The sequence below is a fragment of the Acyrthosiphon pisum genome, chromosome A1 (assembly GCF_005508785.2).
Source record: "Acyrthosiphon pisum isolate AL4f chromosome A1, pea_aphid_22Mar2018_4r6ur, whole genome shotgun sequence".
Classification (NCBI taxonomy): domain Eukaryota; kingdom Metazoa; phylum Arthropoda; class Insecta; order Hemiptera; family Aphididae; genus Acyrthosiphon; species Acyrthosiphon pisum.
In genome coordinates, this window is record NC_042494.1 from 162,591,370 (window position 1) to 162,609,989 (window position 18,620).

Genomic DNA, 18,620 nt, shown 5'->3' on the forward strand with positions numbered 1-18,620 from the left:
CATGCTGACTAAATTGTGACAAGAAGAACCGGCTACAAGTAGCATTTTTTTTTTTGCTTTCTCGTAGACGAGCAGCGCCGCCTTTTCTTTTTTTTTTGTCCATTTCTTTGATGTTATTGTGTAATTATACAAAAAAAACGTTCAGAAATGAAAACTTAAATAGGTACGGATACTCGGATGCACATGTTACGACAGTTGCGAGACGAAAGCGCAGTTCGCAAACATGAATGGATTCCACAACTCGTCGTTAAGGAGCGCGTGGTCGCGAGGAGGCGATTAACGATGGATTGGTTATTTATGTATGATCTATGGTATAGTGAACTGTGCCAACAGTCAACACAAATAAATCAACTCCATGCACCGTATACATATTTTGATAAGAAAGCTGATAAGCCAAAAATATACAAAAACTTAAAATATATATATTTTATATTACCTATATATGAAAACATGTATAAGTTAATTATGACGGTGCATTGGAGTATTAATGGCAGGCCAATTGTTAACATTTTTTAAGTTAGTGGTGCCATTGCACACCCTGCCCCCCCCCCAAATGACGCCCCTGTGTTGAATTATAACTAAAACAATACTACATACCTGATTATGTTGCATTTATCGTCTTGGAGGTCTATCTATTCTATAGGAATAATGTATGGTTTATTGAACATTTTTTTCTCGTATAAAACCAAACCGTTGAAAGATACAAATTTTATCAAATGATAGTGGCAAATTTAGTTTTATAAAATTTTATTTTTTTTAATATAGTGTTGTATCATGTATTCAATGATAACCTTATTTAAATAAGTAACTTGAATTTGTATTGATCTATTTTAATTATAATTAACTAATTTACTTTTATACCTATACTATTTTATACTTAATTATTTTTCTATAAATAATAGGTATCTAATTATGTATACATTCCATTTAAATTTATATTTACTTTTGTCATTTTATAAGTCTATGGAATATTTATTTCAATGATTACCTTATTTAAATCAGTCACTTGAATTTGTTTTACTCAATTTTAATTGTAATGAATTAATTTACCTTTATACCTATACTATTTTATACTATATTGTTTTTATGTAAATAAAAGGTACCTAATTATGTGTATGTTATATGTTATTTGTCTATATAATTAATAATTATATTATACCTGTATTATTTTATAGCTAGGTACTACATAAATACATAATATATTGTTCTACTATAAATAAAAAAAAAAATTTTAATTTAAGACATTATTTTTGCTTAGTCAATAATTTGGTTTTTTAATACAATCATGGTTTTATTTATCATAATGACAATTTAAAGTATGTTGGTTTAAAAAGTATCTTGTCGAATAAATTGTAACAAGATTTTTGCAAAATCAGCAATTTGTCTTATTAATATGATCATGGGTTTTTATTTATCACAATGACAATCTAAAGTATGTTGGTTTAACAATTATCTTGTTGGATAAATTGTAACAAGTTTTTTCTCAAATCGACAATTTGTCTTATTAATATGGTCATGGTTTTTATTTATCACAATGACAATTTAAAGTATGCTGGTTTGACAAATATCTTGTTAGCTAAATAGCAACAATATAATTGTCAAATCAACATAGTTTTTTTTCAATATGATTGGGACTTTTTTTTCAGTGTGCAGAACAATATAACCAGAAAATACAATTTTCGAACCAATTATGGAATGGAACTTACATTTATTGGAAACTTAAATTTCAGAACAATTAATATGTTATGTTTCATAATAAATTGAGGTAACCTTTTGTTGTACCACTCGCAAAATATTGGTCCCACTATAATCGGCTCATCTATACTTAAAATTAAAAAAAATTGCCTATGAATCATAATAAACGATATTATTATTGTTCCATTTGAATTATTCACAATTCAAAATTTAGTGGTAAATATTTCAGAAAGTTACATTTTTTAAAGATTTTTTGCACACTTGAATATGATTTATCTCCTATATCAGCAGAATTACGAACAAACATTATTATTTTGTATTAATATATATTGAGGTAGGTACCCGCCTATAATACCTATCCAATATACAACATATTATTGAATATGGTCGACTGTTCAGAAATTGTACATTTTATAATATATGTACGGTATACCTACCCATATCTACGGCTACGACTATAACTCATATTATATATCTATAGCAAATATTACGTATGGACAGCATAAATATACATAAATATATAATGTATAAACATATGTTGTTTGTTACGCCGTGCCAGTTTGTATTAAACTATTTTTTATTTTTTTATTACAAGCGTATACCCAATCGTTCAGTCGGTGAAAATTGTGTGTACATAAATATAATATATACATATACAATATAAACATCACGTCACAAATAATGGCGTTTTACATAAATTATGAAAAGGTATAGTATATAGAGACAGATAGGTAGGTACGCATATTATATTTACTGACTCGAACCCTTTAAACAATAAAAAAGAAAAAAGAAACTACAACGAAAACTCGGTATTGTCTGTCAATTTTTCATTCGCTGTTTTCAGCATGTCCCATGAAAGTTTAAAATCCAAAAATGCATCTGACGCGTTATTTAGTTTGGCATTTTACGAATCCCAATCGGTGTCCATTTAACTGTCACGCTATTTAGTAGGTAGGTTCCCTATCTAGAAATGGTGTTTACAAGGGGCCTGATGGTTGTATTGTCAACAACAATTTTATTTATTTAAAGTCCGCCGCCGCTACACCAAATAGAATAATACTGTTGTGAGCGTCAGCGCCGGCGGGAGGTATTGCGGGGCCCGGGGCAGATTTTTTCATGGGCCCTAGACATTTTTTTTTTTCAAGTTCTATTACTATTATAGGTACTTGTATGAAATTTTTTTCAACTTTACATAACTTACCTATAATTTTTTTTTTCATGTACTCAATTAAACAATGTATTAAGCGTTCACTCTTCAATATGTATTCATTTGTTAAAACAGTTAATACATAAAACTACAAAAAAAAAGTGCACGTGAGTAGTGTTGAATTTATCAAAATAAATAAATAATGTAGTCATCTTTATCTTTATCTAGATAAAATTATATTTATCTCGGGTCAACACAGAACGCGGGGTTCGCGATCTACCGCAGTAATATACTGCTCGCATAATCACACAAACGCATCAATAACGACGCATTGCCGTGTCCATCTAGTATTTAATAAAGAAAATAAATAAATATTATTTAAAATTTACCAATGCAGGTAAATACATGCAGTTGCTGGTGTCCGGCTGGTAACTGGTATACAGTTTACCTATTATAGTAATTGTAAATTGATACACGTGGCCAGTGCTCGAATTGGGAAAAATTAAGTAGAGGAGCTCAATCTAACGATTTAAAAACTACGTTCCAAGGGCACAATTATTCAACACAGACCATATAAAAAATAGTAGGGGTATTATGAACTCAAAAAACAAAATTATGAGCTTACAAATTATCAAATACCATACAAGGCGTGGGGCCCCAAAATGGCAGGGCCCTGGGCAGATGCCCCTTCTGCCCTGCCCTTCCGCCGGCGCTGGTGAGCGTATATACACTTTTATAATATAATATATTACCTATGTTTTATTTTCTTGGTGCAAAACTTTTATAAACCAAATTTGATAGGTGTGAATGTGGCAGTGTTTGGAAGGAACGAGTTCTAAAAAGAACGGATTCCTTTTTATAAAAAAAGAACGAGAAAATGAACTAGTTCTTTTTTTCAAGTAAAAATAACAAAATTGTTCGTTCCTTTCTAGTTCCAATAATTTATACAGATAAGTATGTAAACAATTGAAATTAAGATATATTTTTTTTAAAGTGTTTAATGTATTTTGCTAATTAGTGATCGTTATCGACTATCGACGTTATACAATCGATATACGTTGGCCAACAATTTAATTTTAAAGAAAACCTCAAAATAGAATTATAAAATATGAACGTACTTGTATATTATATTAGAATTAAAAACTAAAGAAGTATGCATATGAAAAAAAAAACATTAATGATTAAGTAAGAATTTTTATTTTATTTGGAACTAAAAAAGGAACTCGTTCATTTTCTAAAGAAACGAATAATTTTTTTTTAAGGAACAAGGAACGAAACAAATTCCTTTTTTTAAGGAACTTGCCAAACACTGGAATATGGCAGTTACGAGAGGTAATCAATTAGACCAAAACAGAAGTCTGGTGGTAGAAAATTATTGTTTTGAAAAAGTAGAAAGCTTTAAATAACTGGGAGTTGATTTAAATAGCCGAAATAATTACCACGAGAAAATAAAACTGAAAATAAAAGCTATAGAAACAGATGTTATTGGACGCTACGAAAAACCTTCAGGTCTAATGAGTTATTATCAAAAATATAAATAGCGCGATTATATAAGGTTTTAGTAAGACCGGTAATCCAATACGCATGTGAAACGTGGACAACGTCAAAAGTGGACGAAAGAAAACTAGCAGCCCTAGGAAAGAAAATCCTACCACAAATTTTTGGACCTGAAAAAAGTTATCAAACAGGTAAGTATATGAAATAAGATCCAATGATAGCCCCCCCCCCCCCTCTGCCATGAATCCATGATATATTTTTAATGTTTAAGTTCTGATAACCAGAAATTATATTTTTAATAATCAAATAGTGCATGTTAAACAATCTGCCATATCATTCCACAAATATATATAGCACTAGGTACAAACAAAACATTTAAACTGTATTAAAACAAATCTCAAAGTATACATTGTCAAACATTTTGGGACATTTTTCGAATTTTTGTAGGGTTATAGCTTTATAGGTTTAAGTTACACTGAAAAAACAAAATAGATTTTATTAAAATCTGGTTTTGAGTAAAAATTCTATTAATTGTCTTTATTTTTCCAAACACTTTTGAAAACTATTGGGAATTTATTACATACTTTTGACTTCCCAACCCAACGTATCAACTAGACTCTATTTTCTACCAGAATAGATACTAAATTGAAAATCTAAGTATTTTTACTAACCCAAAAGATTACAGAAACAAATATATATAAAAACACACATCATTGAAAAATCAATACATTTATCTATCCGCTTAGAATCTAAAAATATATCCATGTATTATATTGCAGTGAGAAACTAAAAATTGTATGAGCGATTTGGTACAAGTCTTATTTGGTCTAATTTGGTCATACATCCACAAAAATAAAATATACATAACGGTTATATTTGAATGTTTATTTAGTAATAATACATTTTAAATTATATTATATTATACATTTTATTATTTGAATTATCGTAATACCAATATTTAAACAGATATTCAACAGGAAAAAATTGTAAAAAAAAAATTACAATATTAATGAAAAAAAAAATTTTAACTAGTTGTCAGTCTCGTAAATATTATATTTTAACTGGAAATAGTATTAATTACGGTTCTTAAATCTCTCACTTTTTTCTCTAAATCTAATATTGTAGATCCCCTGCAAAAACAAAAATACATTTTAATACATTTCAAATGCAATACAAATACTCTTAGGTATATAAAATAGTTTACTTATGTGTACATACATTTCAGATAAATTTCCTTTAATAACTAGTTCCTGTTCAAGAGTTAGTTTTAATGAACGGCTTCCATATATTTGTTTATACACAGCTGCTGCTGATTCAGATTGCACAATGTTCCATTTTTCTCTGGCTTCTTCAATACGTTTATTCATTAAATCCATCTTAGTTTTGTACCCTTCCAACAGTTCTCTTTTCTTTTTTATTGATATACTATCAGGTGCTGCTGATACTAGTCTCAAAAGCATCGATGAAGCTCTAAATAAAATTTTATAATATTATGTTAAAATATATATAAAATAATTTAAAATTTGTGTAGTTAATTTATACAATCCAAAATAATTTTTGTTTTATGTTTTTTTTTTTTGATAATGTTGGGAGGTTTAACTATACAAGCTATCATAACCAATTACTCAAGCCGTAAGGCCTAAATATCTACACTAATTAAAAAACCTAAACATGTTTATTATTGAATACAGAATTAAGTGAACATATCTCAGTTTGATATTTGTTAGTACTTAAAGCAAACCATGAGAAACTCAAAATTTACCTTTGGGTCAATTTTTCTTGTTTGTTACTAATTTCATCTAATTTTTCAGCTTTATTTTCAACATCATCTTGTAATTTTTTCCGAGCTTCTTCCAATCGCTGCATCTCTTGTAATTGCCTTTCCTTTGCTTTAGCTAGCATGCGCACTCTTCGTTCAATTTCTTCAGAAACTATTTTATGATTATTTAATGTACCTCTTCGCATGTTTATAGTTTGTAAGACCATCTAAAAATAATTGTTTAAAAATTAGCTTTTTTTATGTAGAAAAAATAAATAGCAAAATGCTGTATATTAAGTAAAAGCTATATTTACTTGTACTACAATTTCTTTGGGAACATCTGGGCCTAATTTCAGAATAGTATTTCTGGTACCATTTTCTTTTTGCAGTAGTGCAGATATAAACGAGCTGAAGTCATCTTTGTCAACCTAAATAATACAAAAAAAAAAAACAATTTTTAAAATATACAATAATCATACATAATAGCAATTGTTAGATTTTGTATTTAAACACATAAAAATAAAGAAAGACACAATTTTGATTTGTTTTTTTTACTAATGTAAATCAAATTTTTAGTCATCAAACCTAATTAGACAATTTAACTGTGAAATATGATATGAATGTACAATCTTACGTTTTCAGAGCTATCCACTTGGTCTTCAGAAGCCGGGTTATCTTCGTTTGTATACATATTAGCAATAGACAATTTGTTGTAATGGAAATCCGGAATAGCCTGAGTTACGACTTCGCCATTGCTCAACAAAGTGACTAATAAGTCTGTAGGAAAGCTTAGGATGGCAAAACCTTTGATAGGTTTCGTTTCACCGTTCATAAGACCCGTACAAATGTAATATTCTACAAAACTTTGTCCTTGTATGTCGGGCGATCCGCGGAAGTCATCTGAAAAGCATATGGAATTTAATTAAACATTTTTTTTTTTATATATAATCTATTTCACAATACAATATATAGGTATATTCTTATTATTAATACATCAATCTATTCGTCAATGTAAATTTAATCTTGTTGAGTATATCGAATATATATATGATACAATTTATAATATCATATTCAATAGTGTACCTAATTTTTAGAAATGTAAATTTTTTTTTGAAATATAAAATTTAAAGAAAATTACCGACCATACAAACAATGACCTAAAGTATAAAAATATAAAAAATAAGACTAAAAAACAAAAAAGCACAAAAATGCAAAATAAAATTGATATATTCTCCATCAATCGAGTTCTTAGCCAAGATAGAATTGTATCGGGTTAAAGGGATGAAAATAGAAAAAAGTCATTAACATCCTATCTTTTGGTAATATTGATTATTATATTAAATAACTTTTATTTTTTTATTTAATAATTATTATGATCTATACCAGGGTTGGTTTTCGAAAACTCATCCAACAACTCGCTGAGTGGTACGGTGACTGAGTGGACGCCGGTGTTGTGCAAACACCAATATCTGGAGGTGACAGCCGCGTCTCTTTTCAACTGTATCGTGTTGGAGGTGTCGTATTCGCCATTGTCCTCGACGTTCAAGCCCAACTCTAGTTCGATGGTTTCGATTATGTGCAAACTGTATTCGTGTTGGTATTCACTGGACTCATATTCATCTTCATTCTAAAACACGAATGATATCAAAAATTCGAGATATATATTACAGCTTACAATACTATAGTATAATTTAGGCTAATTAGCATGGTACGGCAAAAGATAGCACTATGAAATCAACTCCGTTTGAAAACGTAAAAAACCTACAACAATACTAAGTAGAATTATTTATCACGGAAACGGTAGGCATACGAATTGATGAGCTGTGTAGGGTTTATGAGTGCTTATAGCCATTTTACCAACCAGGCAAACGTGACTAACAGACAACGTCCAATTTTCATTTACATTTTTTTGTTGCATGCATTAATATTTCTTTTTTTAAAATTTTTTATTACTATTGATCACCTTTTCACCGCGTCGTACCTATACTATATTTTGTGTGAGGGTTTTAAAAAAATATATCACCCGAGTGTCACTGTCTCAGTGTCTTCACACAAACAGGACGAGACCAATTTCTCTATTCTAATATTGTAATAATAATACTATATCAGATTGTTCCGCGAAAAGTATTCAGGATTTTATAGAAAAATTGTTTTTAAAAGGTGGTTTAAAAATTCGAACGAAATATTTTGTTTCATTTAATCGGTGTATATAGCACCTGCGGGTTAGAAAACAATAAAGAAACATCGTTAACGGTTAATGTATTATTTTACGGTTAGATTAAACCATCGTTAATTATCGTTAACCACAATAGGGGTTAAGCTCGTTTGACAAACTAATTCGACGGTTGGTTTCACTTAATAGTTTCCAGATCTTAGTGGATCAGAAACTTTTGCGGACCTCTAAACTTTTAACATTTAATACCAACAATCGGTTGTTCTATACACAGGTACATCAATTACTATTATACGCAATATATACAACAAACCCCGCAGTGTATATATCATTACGACGCCATTGACTAGGATTGATACCTACTAACTGTAATACTGGGATTTTGATGCCCTAAAAAGTTGTATAAACTAAAAATATATGCAAACATTTCAAGTAATACACTAAGAATTAATTAAAATAGTTTAAAGTTTAAAATAAAGAAATTTCTTAACAATTATTAAAACAAAATTGTATGATATGTTATTTGATTCAAATTAAGTTAAATTAATAGTAAAAAAACAAATTGCAACTTGAAACCGCCGACAACATCCCAGACCCACTCTTTAAGTAATAATTCAATATAATGAAATAATTATAAATAGTGATGAATGTGTGAAACACTGACTTTGGCTTGGGTGTCCGGCAACAAGAGACAATTGTACAGTTCACCAAAATTTGACGCTATGACAACCGAGGGTGGTATGGTGTCCATGACAAGTATGGAACATGCGTCCTCGCTGTAGTTGTCGTCGGCGGGTGGGTACATAGTCAGCGGACCTGTTATTTTGGCTGACTTAATGTTCATCGATTCGTCGACGGTCGTGTTCATACACAAGACATCACCTGCGGATGAAATCATAATACATATATGTTACTTGAATACCATTATTAAAATTCTCATATTTTCAAAATCAAAACAAATATCTTGTAGTACTGTACATATTGACATCCACCCTCCCAATATCGGTAAAAAAGTTTGCACGTAATATTATGCGTTTCCACCCCATTACAATACGCTAACTTTATACTACCAAATGTAATTCTCTACTGTCTGGAATATTTGAAAGTTTAAGCCCATTAAAAAACATCAGTAACCGCGGAAATTCAATTAATTTAAATTTAATCTGAAATCATAATAAATATATAAATATATTTAAACATTTTAAACACAACAGCAAATGTTTTATGTTTGTAATTATAGGTATTTATACGACGTGTATATTATAATGTTGTGTAGGTATTGGAAAAATTTAAAAAAATGTATTTTTAATTTTTAAGACTGACCACAAGTATCAGGTTAAATAGTATTTTTAAATTTCTTTAGTCTCTTATAGGTACCCCATTCCACATTCGTATATATTATTTATTTTTTAATTTTGTTTTCTTACTTAGACATATTCGGCTTCAGTGCGTCATTGAGAAAAATTCGTGAGGAAACTCTATTATAATATTTTACCGGGTTATCTTACCATTTCCTTGCAACACGAGTATGGGCCACATGATTGACGGATCAGATTGGATTCGGCTGCCGAGGAGTACAGGTGGCGCGAAATCAAAGTCCACAGCCGTGTCGCCCAGCGAAGCCAATATCCGAGAAGTCTGTGGGCCAAGTCGCCAAATGGACACGAGCTTACCGGTGCCTTTGTCAACCTTGAACAGCCGCAAACAATTTTTGTTGTTGGTGAGTACCACAAGGTGGTTGTCCTCAGGGCTGCCTGGATACCACCGGACTCGTTTTACGTCCGTCAAGTGTTTGGTTATGAAGAATTTGTCTTGCAAAAGCGATGTGCTGTAAATAAATAATATTTTACCTTAAAAAAATTTTTTTTGGTACACGTAATTGATATTAATCCAACCATAATCGACGCAAAATCTTTAAAATATGCTTCCTTATTCACTTTTAAAGTTTTTTTAAAAATGCTTATTACAATGATGATATTGAATAGGAACTAAGTAAGTAGGTACCTATATATTTTTCGATCGTCTCATTCCTTAAATTATACATGAATTTACTATAACGTTGTTTATAGAACGCATTTACAATTAAACGTATTCAAAAAATATTTTCTGACTTCGTTAATTTAAACCTCCCTCAAACGCTGTCAAAATATTATAGTTAAAACGTATAACAAATATATATTATTTCGTGAGTTCTCCAGGAAAACCATTTATGCGCTGAATCTCGTGATGTATTGTTTTGATACAGTTCTATAAATTATATGAATTCACACCAAAATAGTGTAATTAAATTCCTTTTTTTAATGATCACATAACTTAACGAACTATAAGCAAAAATTGAATAGAGAAATAAAATCATTAATATAACTTTAATACAATATATATTATATAGTCGGAGTAGAGAGACAATTTTGTAAGCAATTAGAAAGAGAATATTTCGTGTATGAAATTGTAAAAGAATTAAGTAATTTGCCCCGTAGCGTTTAATAAAGCCGGAAGACGATTATGTCGTGTATACGTACGCGGTGCGTTTGGATACAATAACGGATGTTTAAAGCGCACTTGGAAGTTTACCGAGACGGAGCAAATTTGAAATTGCGAGGACGACCTAAGTCGGTCGTTGACAGAGCAAAAATGTTTTTGTTGTTGTATTTTTTTAACAACGACTCATGTACGGCATATAAGATAATTCGCAGAATATTCACTCGGAGGGTTCATCTCGGTCGAAATGTAATTGCGCGCTGGTATTTTCGTTCGTAAACAAATACGAGGGGATTCGGATTTGCTTTCCATTCTAGTGAAATTCATTAGGAAACCATGCGTTTTACAGTCATTAATAAATCAGCCGAATTTCGAATAGAAACCATATACACAGTTGTTACAATTTGTTAAGTCAATAAAGTTTAACGTTATTAGTAAAGTTCGCGTGGCTCCGCCGCGAGGTGCAGAGGCAGATATGATGGCTCAGTATATTATATACAAAATACATAATATACAAGAATAGGCATATATTATAGTATATTGTACCTGCAACACGGAGTTAACGATTATGGAAGTGGACTTGAATACAATTCTATCCGACGACAAAACTCCTCTCCCGTGTAATCTTATTGTTATTTAATATTTAATAAACAATTATGTACTGCAGCGGCGACCGTAACACAAGTGCCATGCAGCAGCAGGACACACACAACTAAACGAGTGTATTAAAGCATTTTAATATTGTAATATATAGGTGAGTTATTGGAATATATGAAGGGATTAGTGGATAAAGGTGATAACTGATAACTCACAATTTTAGTGGTTTAATTATATAAACGTTTGGAACTTTTTAACTGTTCAAATGCTAAGAAATCTTTGAAAACAAAAATTATGTATTTTAAAGTCATAAAAAAAACCCTGAAATTTTATAAATTTAATTATAAATTTTACATGCTAATATGATAAATAATAATATGATAATATGATAATAGGGGATATAATACAATAACACCTTAATCCACAAAACAAGAACGACATATTATATAAATAACATCTTTATCAATTTGATATCTCCATAAATATAATATAATATTATGTTATTTTGTTCTGATATTTGTATAGCCTATGTAATACGTCATTATGTATCTATTTGGTATAATAATAGGTAACGATTTTAATAAAAAAAAATTTAGGTAACACCTTTATCCACTGACCCCTTCATATATGAGATGGTTGGACATATTCCTTTTTCAACGAGTTGAAATAAAAAAATAATAATAATATTATAATGTTAATTTGCCCGTTGATAATAAAGTGCCGAATAACACATATGCATCGTTGTCAGCAACGCAAAAAAATTGCAGTAATGTAAGATTAGGTCAAATATTTCTTATATCTAGGTATGATATTTTTTGAGAAAAAGTAAATGTATACTATTTTTGTGCGCTTATATTTTTTTCAGTCAGTATTTAAGGCATTCTATATATCAGCACTATATAAGCAACGCGATAAAATAATAATAAGCAGTGAAAATTATTTACATAAAAAAACAAAAATAGTCAACAGAAAAACGAATTAGCTGACTATTGATAATGATCGAGATGATAATATATAAATATTTCATTCGAATAAATTATGCACCCATAAGCTAGCTGTTCACCCCTTTTTTGTTTTTAGCATAACCTACTTTTGTTTTTTGTTTTTATCACGTCCATCGCATTATCGCAATACCGTTCGAGTATCTATTATTTGTGTGTATAAATTATGTACAAACTCTAATTTGTTTTTCACTCGTTTCCCGGCCGTCAATTAGTGCTGAATGACACCGAGCCAACGTCAATTCGTCCCTCTTTTTACCGATATTTCGAAAACGTCAGGAGCATAAAAAGGGTGTGTACTCTTGGCAAGTCACGCCGGATGTACCGCTTTGTTGATAAGCGCGCGGATTTGATTGCGCGTTACTTCCGGCCAAAATTGGATGAAAAGTAATCGGAGCAAAAGATTTTTGGCCCAGTTTTAATAAAACACGCGTTAAGCAGCCGAGTGTACACACCCTTCTCGAAAAAAGAACCAAACGGACTAGAAAATGCGCGAAATGAAATATATTATTATAAAAACTTTTGGGTACCTACCTTAAAAATATCGTGCTTATCCTGTCATAGATAAATAAAATATCGTAACACATAAAGTACCTACTACGAGACCACGCATAAAGATAATTAAATATAATTAGATTTTTCGAAATAATTGTTTCTAAAATGTTTTTAGTTCGGTCATATACGTATTAGGATTGTGTACAAATAAAATAAGTAATTAATTATTCTATTCAAATATAAAAATATGACCATAGTCTATAAGTACAATTTGACAGGATTATATTACATATAATATTATACTAGTTGACCCGTGTTCAGTACCTACTGCGCACAATTACAGAGGCCTGATAAACGATATATAGTATGTTTGTAAGGTTTGCGAAAAAAATTATTTTTTGTATGTATACGTTCCGAAAACGTGTTTGTTTATTACACGTTTTAATATTGAATATCTGAAAATTAATTTAATGAAGGGATTATTTTCTACGTCCTGCAGTTGTTTTCAGTTGTTATATTAGCAAACATGCATTTGTTAGATGCGTATCCATTATAGACACGGTTGCCCATAGTATTTGTGAGTTACGTATTCATTAGAGACGTGGGCAATGGTGAATTTTTGTTTCATTTATACGAAATTGGGCATTTTAACGCAAAGCGATGTCAGAAATGGAAGTAATTACGTATCGTTTGGTGTGCGGATTATTGAATATGGTGCAGTAGTCGCTGAGAAAAAGGGATGTTGACATCAGAAATAATATATTATATATGATGTTAATATGTCGATACTCAAAAATTGGATTTATTTATTTTTGCAATATATTTTTAAAGCATTCAGAATAGTTAACTTTTATTATTTAGTATACTTTCAAAGACATTAATTTTAGACACCACATTGAAATCATTAATTATAATATTATTGTGTAAGTATACGAAAAAGCCGGGAAGTCGCGTTCTCAAACATATTTTATACTATAGAGAATAGAGATACGTATATTTGATACGATGTAGCCGTCTGCTTTTGCGTGCGTGCGTGGTGTAGTAGTCATATTATGGTCGCGGTATAAAAAGTGTGTTTGGTGGTATCGATTATCGGGAGCGGGTGGACGTTGCAGTGTCAGTGGCGATGGCGTCGGCAACGGTGCCTTAATAGCCGGTCCATTAGCGTAAAAGTTAATCGCTGTTCCGGTGCTCGTAAAATACACTCGGCGCGCCAAAAACAAAAGTATGTGCACATCATCCGATACTCGGCGGTTCTTTATTAAACGCTTTTCGTGTACGCTCACGCTCAGATAGAGTATATAGCAACCGACCGAGCACAGGACTACATTATACACTATACACGCGGGTCCCGTCGAGACATCGGAAGAGGCGTATCATTAAGAATCGCTGCGGATCACGTGTGCAGGCCCCAGCTTCCGGCAGACTTATATTATAACGCGCGGGCCACCACCGCGAAATCCGTCGTTCCGCCCGGCCCCAGGATAACCTATAAAAACCCGTCATCGCCGTTTCTTATCGAAAGAAGTTTCGTCTATTATTTATGGAATTCATTAAAAGTTCTCCGAACGACGCGACCCTCGCTCTTCTCTGCAGCAGCAATAGCAGCGGGCGCGTGTAGGTGTATAATATGGTTACACCCCCTCCCCCCACCCGCGCCGGCGGTGCGATATTACATATATTATATAGATCGCGGTGTGGTTTTTATAGGCGTTCAAAAGCCCGAGATAGTGGATTTGATGTGCGTGCGTACGTATTAGAGACAGCTGAAAAGTATATAGGTATAGTAATATTTTATAGAGGGCTCGCGATGTTCGGAAAACCTCCTATATCACGAATATACTGTAATAATAATAACGTCGCCGTCGTGAATAATAATTACTTATTAGTTAGATTTATGTACATATATATATATATATATATACACCGTCAAAAGAACATAACCCCGTAGGTATGACGTATAAATATATGTAACAATTATTTCTGGTCGTACATGTCGTTTTATGTACACCGAGTCACCAATGTTCCAGTTTATGTGCAATATTGCCGAAAACGGTTATTAAATATATTGTATCGTTCAATAAACATCGTTTGGATAGGTATTCGAAATGCTATTAAAACTGTACAAATGTGTACTATATACCACCGTACATTATATAGTTAGTCGTTACGTTATTAATAATTATATTATTGGTTTGCATGCAAACACGGAACACGCTCATTACTTTGATGCATAGATTCAATATTCATATATAATAAGAAAATCCATACTCTGGTCTCTCCTTCACTCTAACAATAATCGAAAATACATTTCTCAATTAATCGTGGTCGACATAATATAAATTATAAAATATACATATGTAGTATGCTGTGATATAATAATAATCATATTACCAACAGTTATTTGATACTTATTTGTTTTTAACATTATTACAATATTACATGAATCCATCAAATTAAATAGGAGGTACTGTTGATGGACGGTTTTCCCTCCTCAAGACATTCAAGTCATTTTAATATTACCTATGTTATCAAATTTACTTATTGTAAAAATTGTATAGATTGTAAATATGCTTAAATAAATTAAAAAAAAAAAAAAAAAACATTATTACAACTTAAACAACGAGTTGATAAATAAATATAAATACTAGGTATAGAGAAAAATGTTGTTAAATTTGCATTCTATAAAATAATAAATTTAATTTTAACTTTGTTTTCAAACTTTTCCAAGATTTTAGTATAGTTTTATTTTTATTATCAAAACAAAATTCTTTCATGACATTGAAGTCGATATAAAATGCAATATATCTTAAATATATATACAATAATAATGTTGTATTATTTGTATTTTAAAGTTCAGTAGTATCATATATTACCTTCCTTACTAATTCAACAATGTATGTTGTTTAAACATTATATTATATATAGTATATAACAATATATTTTAACATTATGTACGCGGCCTCTGGTAACACTATTACAATTGTCAATTATTGTAAAAATACATAATTTATAAGCAGAGAGAGCAATATAATTAGTGAATCGAACAACACTCTATATATAGCGTGGCTATACAACGAAAAAGATTAAAGGAAGTTGAAACTCGGAGTTACAATAATGACAAAATATTTAAATCACTTTTTCAGTTTCTATCTAATTATCACGGCATTCTAACGTCCTTCACGTAACTAACGAATCAGTAACCATATTGATTGCTAAAGCGCTGTTAAATAGGTAAATTTTTGAAATTAAGTATATAGAGTATATTAAGTATATTAAGTAATATGTTTGAGTTGTACTTAACTATTATTGATAGGTACCAAAAAATGTTCTATCCATGTATATTATGTAATAACTGTTGTTCCTATTGGCTATTTATATATAATATAACCTTATTATAGTACCTATACGAAATTACACAAATTAAAAAATGTAAAATACTGAACAAAATTACTTAAGATATTTTATCATAACATTCATAACGCTTTTCTCGATAAATATCTCAATTTCATGGATATAGCACACAAATTAAAATTTTAACTGTAAGTTGTCAGTATATATTGTATTTTTATCTACTGGGAATATACATACAGGATATTATATTATTTTATTTTATTATTTACCTAGTCATTTTTAGTTGTTACATACCTATTGCGAAACTACTACTACTTTGCTAGGTATTACCAAATTATAGTTTGCAGTTCGTTCAAGAGTAAATTGCAGTAAGATGTGTACATAACAGTTTAAATGATAGAAAACGTAGCAATTTAGACTCGGTTGTTATATTGTGCATCCACTCTTATGTTCCATACCAATTTAAATAAACCACTAAAGTAGCTATAGCCACTTATAAACGATCGTACTGAAAATTATACTAATATAAATCCATTTGATATTACCTTTTTTCAATACACATCCAGAGACAACCCCCGACCCGATTACTTAAATTGTGAATCATAAAGTTTTTGTGTTTATGAGTAAACTATAGAATTACTTATTAGATAATATCTAATTGTACCAATTATTTTTTATATACGAACGCATAATATTATTTATTGGACGCTTTGTAACAGTAAGACAAAAGTTTTTCAAGCACTTATTATAATTTTTAATTGTCTGAGAGTCTATTAAATATTGATTGTAACGCAATATTATTATTTCCCAACGGACGGTTGGCGGTGTGGCTAATAACAATATCCTAAAGTCCTAAACAAACTACCGCGGGATTTTTACATTAATCTCACGTGCTTTCATTTATACCCTTTGGACCCTGGGCAACCACCCGACACACAACAATAATGTATAAATTCTTAATTTATTATGCGACCGCGGAACTGGCCACCGAAAGGAGGCATATATACATTCGCGATTCCTGCGGTCAGATTGCGGTTGGTGGAAACGGGTATATTACACACAGAGAATACGTATGGATTTAGAATACTAATTTTAATATTTCACCAGGAGCCAATCCGGAACTCGGTTTTCCCAAAACCCCTTATTATATAACCCTATGGTATATACCTATCTGTCGTTCCAGTCCTTCTAAACATCCTATGAATACCGCAATTTGGTAATATTATAGTTTCACTTTCAATGGAGATATATTTCCTCTAATGCGAAATTTCCAATCATAAAAAAACACATTATAGATTTTAATCTTTATACGTTTATTTGAAAATACTATATTCTTCTTTATAGATTTTAGTATTATGCTTATGGTCTAACGAAGTGTACCTAGGTATCTATAAAAATATTGACTTAAGTTATGCAAACAATTTCCTATAATATCATAATAAGTATAGTTAAACATTAGCTACCTTAAATATATTAAGATTATGTTATTTACTTGTGAAGCAAGTTTCAATTTTATTTTTAATATTAATTATTTCATTTAATCAGTTATGTTAGGAGTCGCTAATCATGTGATGTATTGTGTTGTTTCAACCATATATAAACCGATTAATATAATCTTCAAGTTAGGATATGTAAATGAATCTTATGGGATCTGAAAAATAGAAGGTATAAAGGGACAATGTAGCCAAATATTATGTCTATATGACTAAGGCTAACCTTATAGGTATACTAACCCACGAAATTACGTGACAAAAAAGACGATAATAAGTATGTGGTCTGGAATATCATGGTAAATTGTATTTATTTTATATTAAGTCGAATATGAAATTAAAAATTTAAGTTTCATTTTTAAAAAAAAAAACCAATCGGCTTTTATTTTTGACACATATTGAATATATTAAAAAAAAAAAAAAGGAAAAAACCGTTTATGATTATTCACCTAAATATATTTTCAACAAATATTTTTATTAGATGACCATAAAATAATTTACACCGAATTTCCGATACTTTGAAATATTAATAACTCTCAACAAATGATACAATCATACAAATGAAAACCTATTACATAAGGTAAACAAAATTAAAAATATTGTCACCAATGCATTAAATGGCATAACTGTAGATCTACATTGTATATACAAGTGCAGGTAGTGCAGCAAATGCAGGTAATATATAAATAAATACCTAACAATAAGGAAATTAAGTTGATAATGTAGATAATAAGATTATCTATATAATTTATAACTTATGACTTACCTATGACATTCGTTAATATAACGAATACAGCATAATTTTACTTTCGTATACTTATACACCTAGTATGTTATGTAAAAAAAATAAAACGAAAATAAATTATACTGGAAAACTAACGTCATAAAATGCAAATTTGAAAATAGCGTTAACATATTCAATTCTCCTTGTAAA

General features: G+C 30.2%; 1 protein-coding gene across 1 annotated transcript in view; it reads right to left on the reverse strand.

The window, feature by feature from the left end:
- Nucleotides 1-5,380: 5,380 nt before the first annotated feature.
- Nucleotides 5,381-18,620, reverse strand: part of LOC100163042 (nuclear pore complex protein Nup88) — a 35,676-nt gene continuing 22,436 nt past the window's right edge. Inside the window, exons 3-10 of the mRNA XM_001949692.5 lie at nucleotides 9,780-10,099; nucleotides 8,936-9,153; nucleotides 7,482-7,725; nucleotides 6,733-6,998; nucleotides 6,413-6,526; nucleotides 6,102-6,325; nucleotides 5,558-5,809; nucleotides 5,381-5,469 (exon numbers count right to left, since the gene is read on the reverse strand). Coding sequence (XP_001949727.1) covers nucleotides 5,397-5,469; nucleotides 5,558-5,809; nucleotides 6,102-6,325; nucleotides 6,413-6,526; nucleotides 6,733-6,998; nucleotides 7,482-7,725; nucleotides 8,936-9,153; nucleotides 9,780-10,099 — 1,711 coding nt within the window. The 3' untranslated portion in view covers nucleotides 5,381-5,396. The remainder of the gene's footprint in view (nucleotides 5,470-5,557; nucleotides 5,810-6,101; nucleotides 6,326-6,412; nucleotides 6,527-6,732; nucleotides 6,999-7,481; nucleotides 7,726-8,935; nucleotides 9,154-9,779; nucleotides 10,100-18,620) is intronic.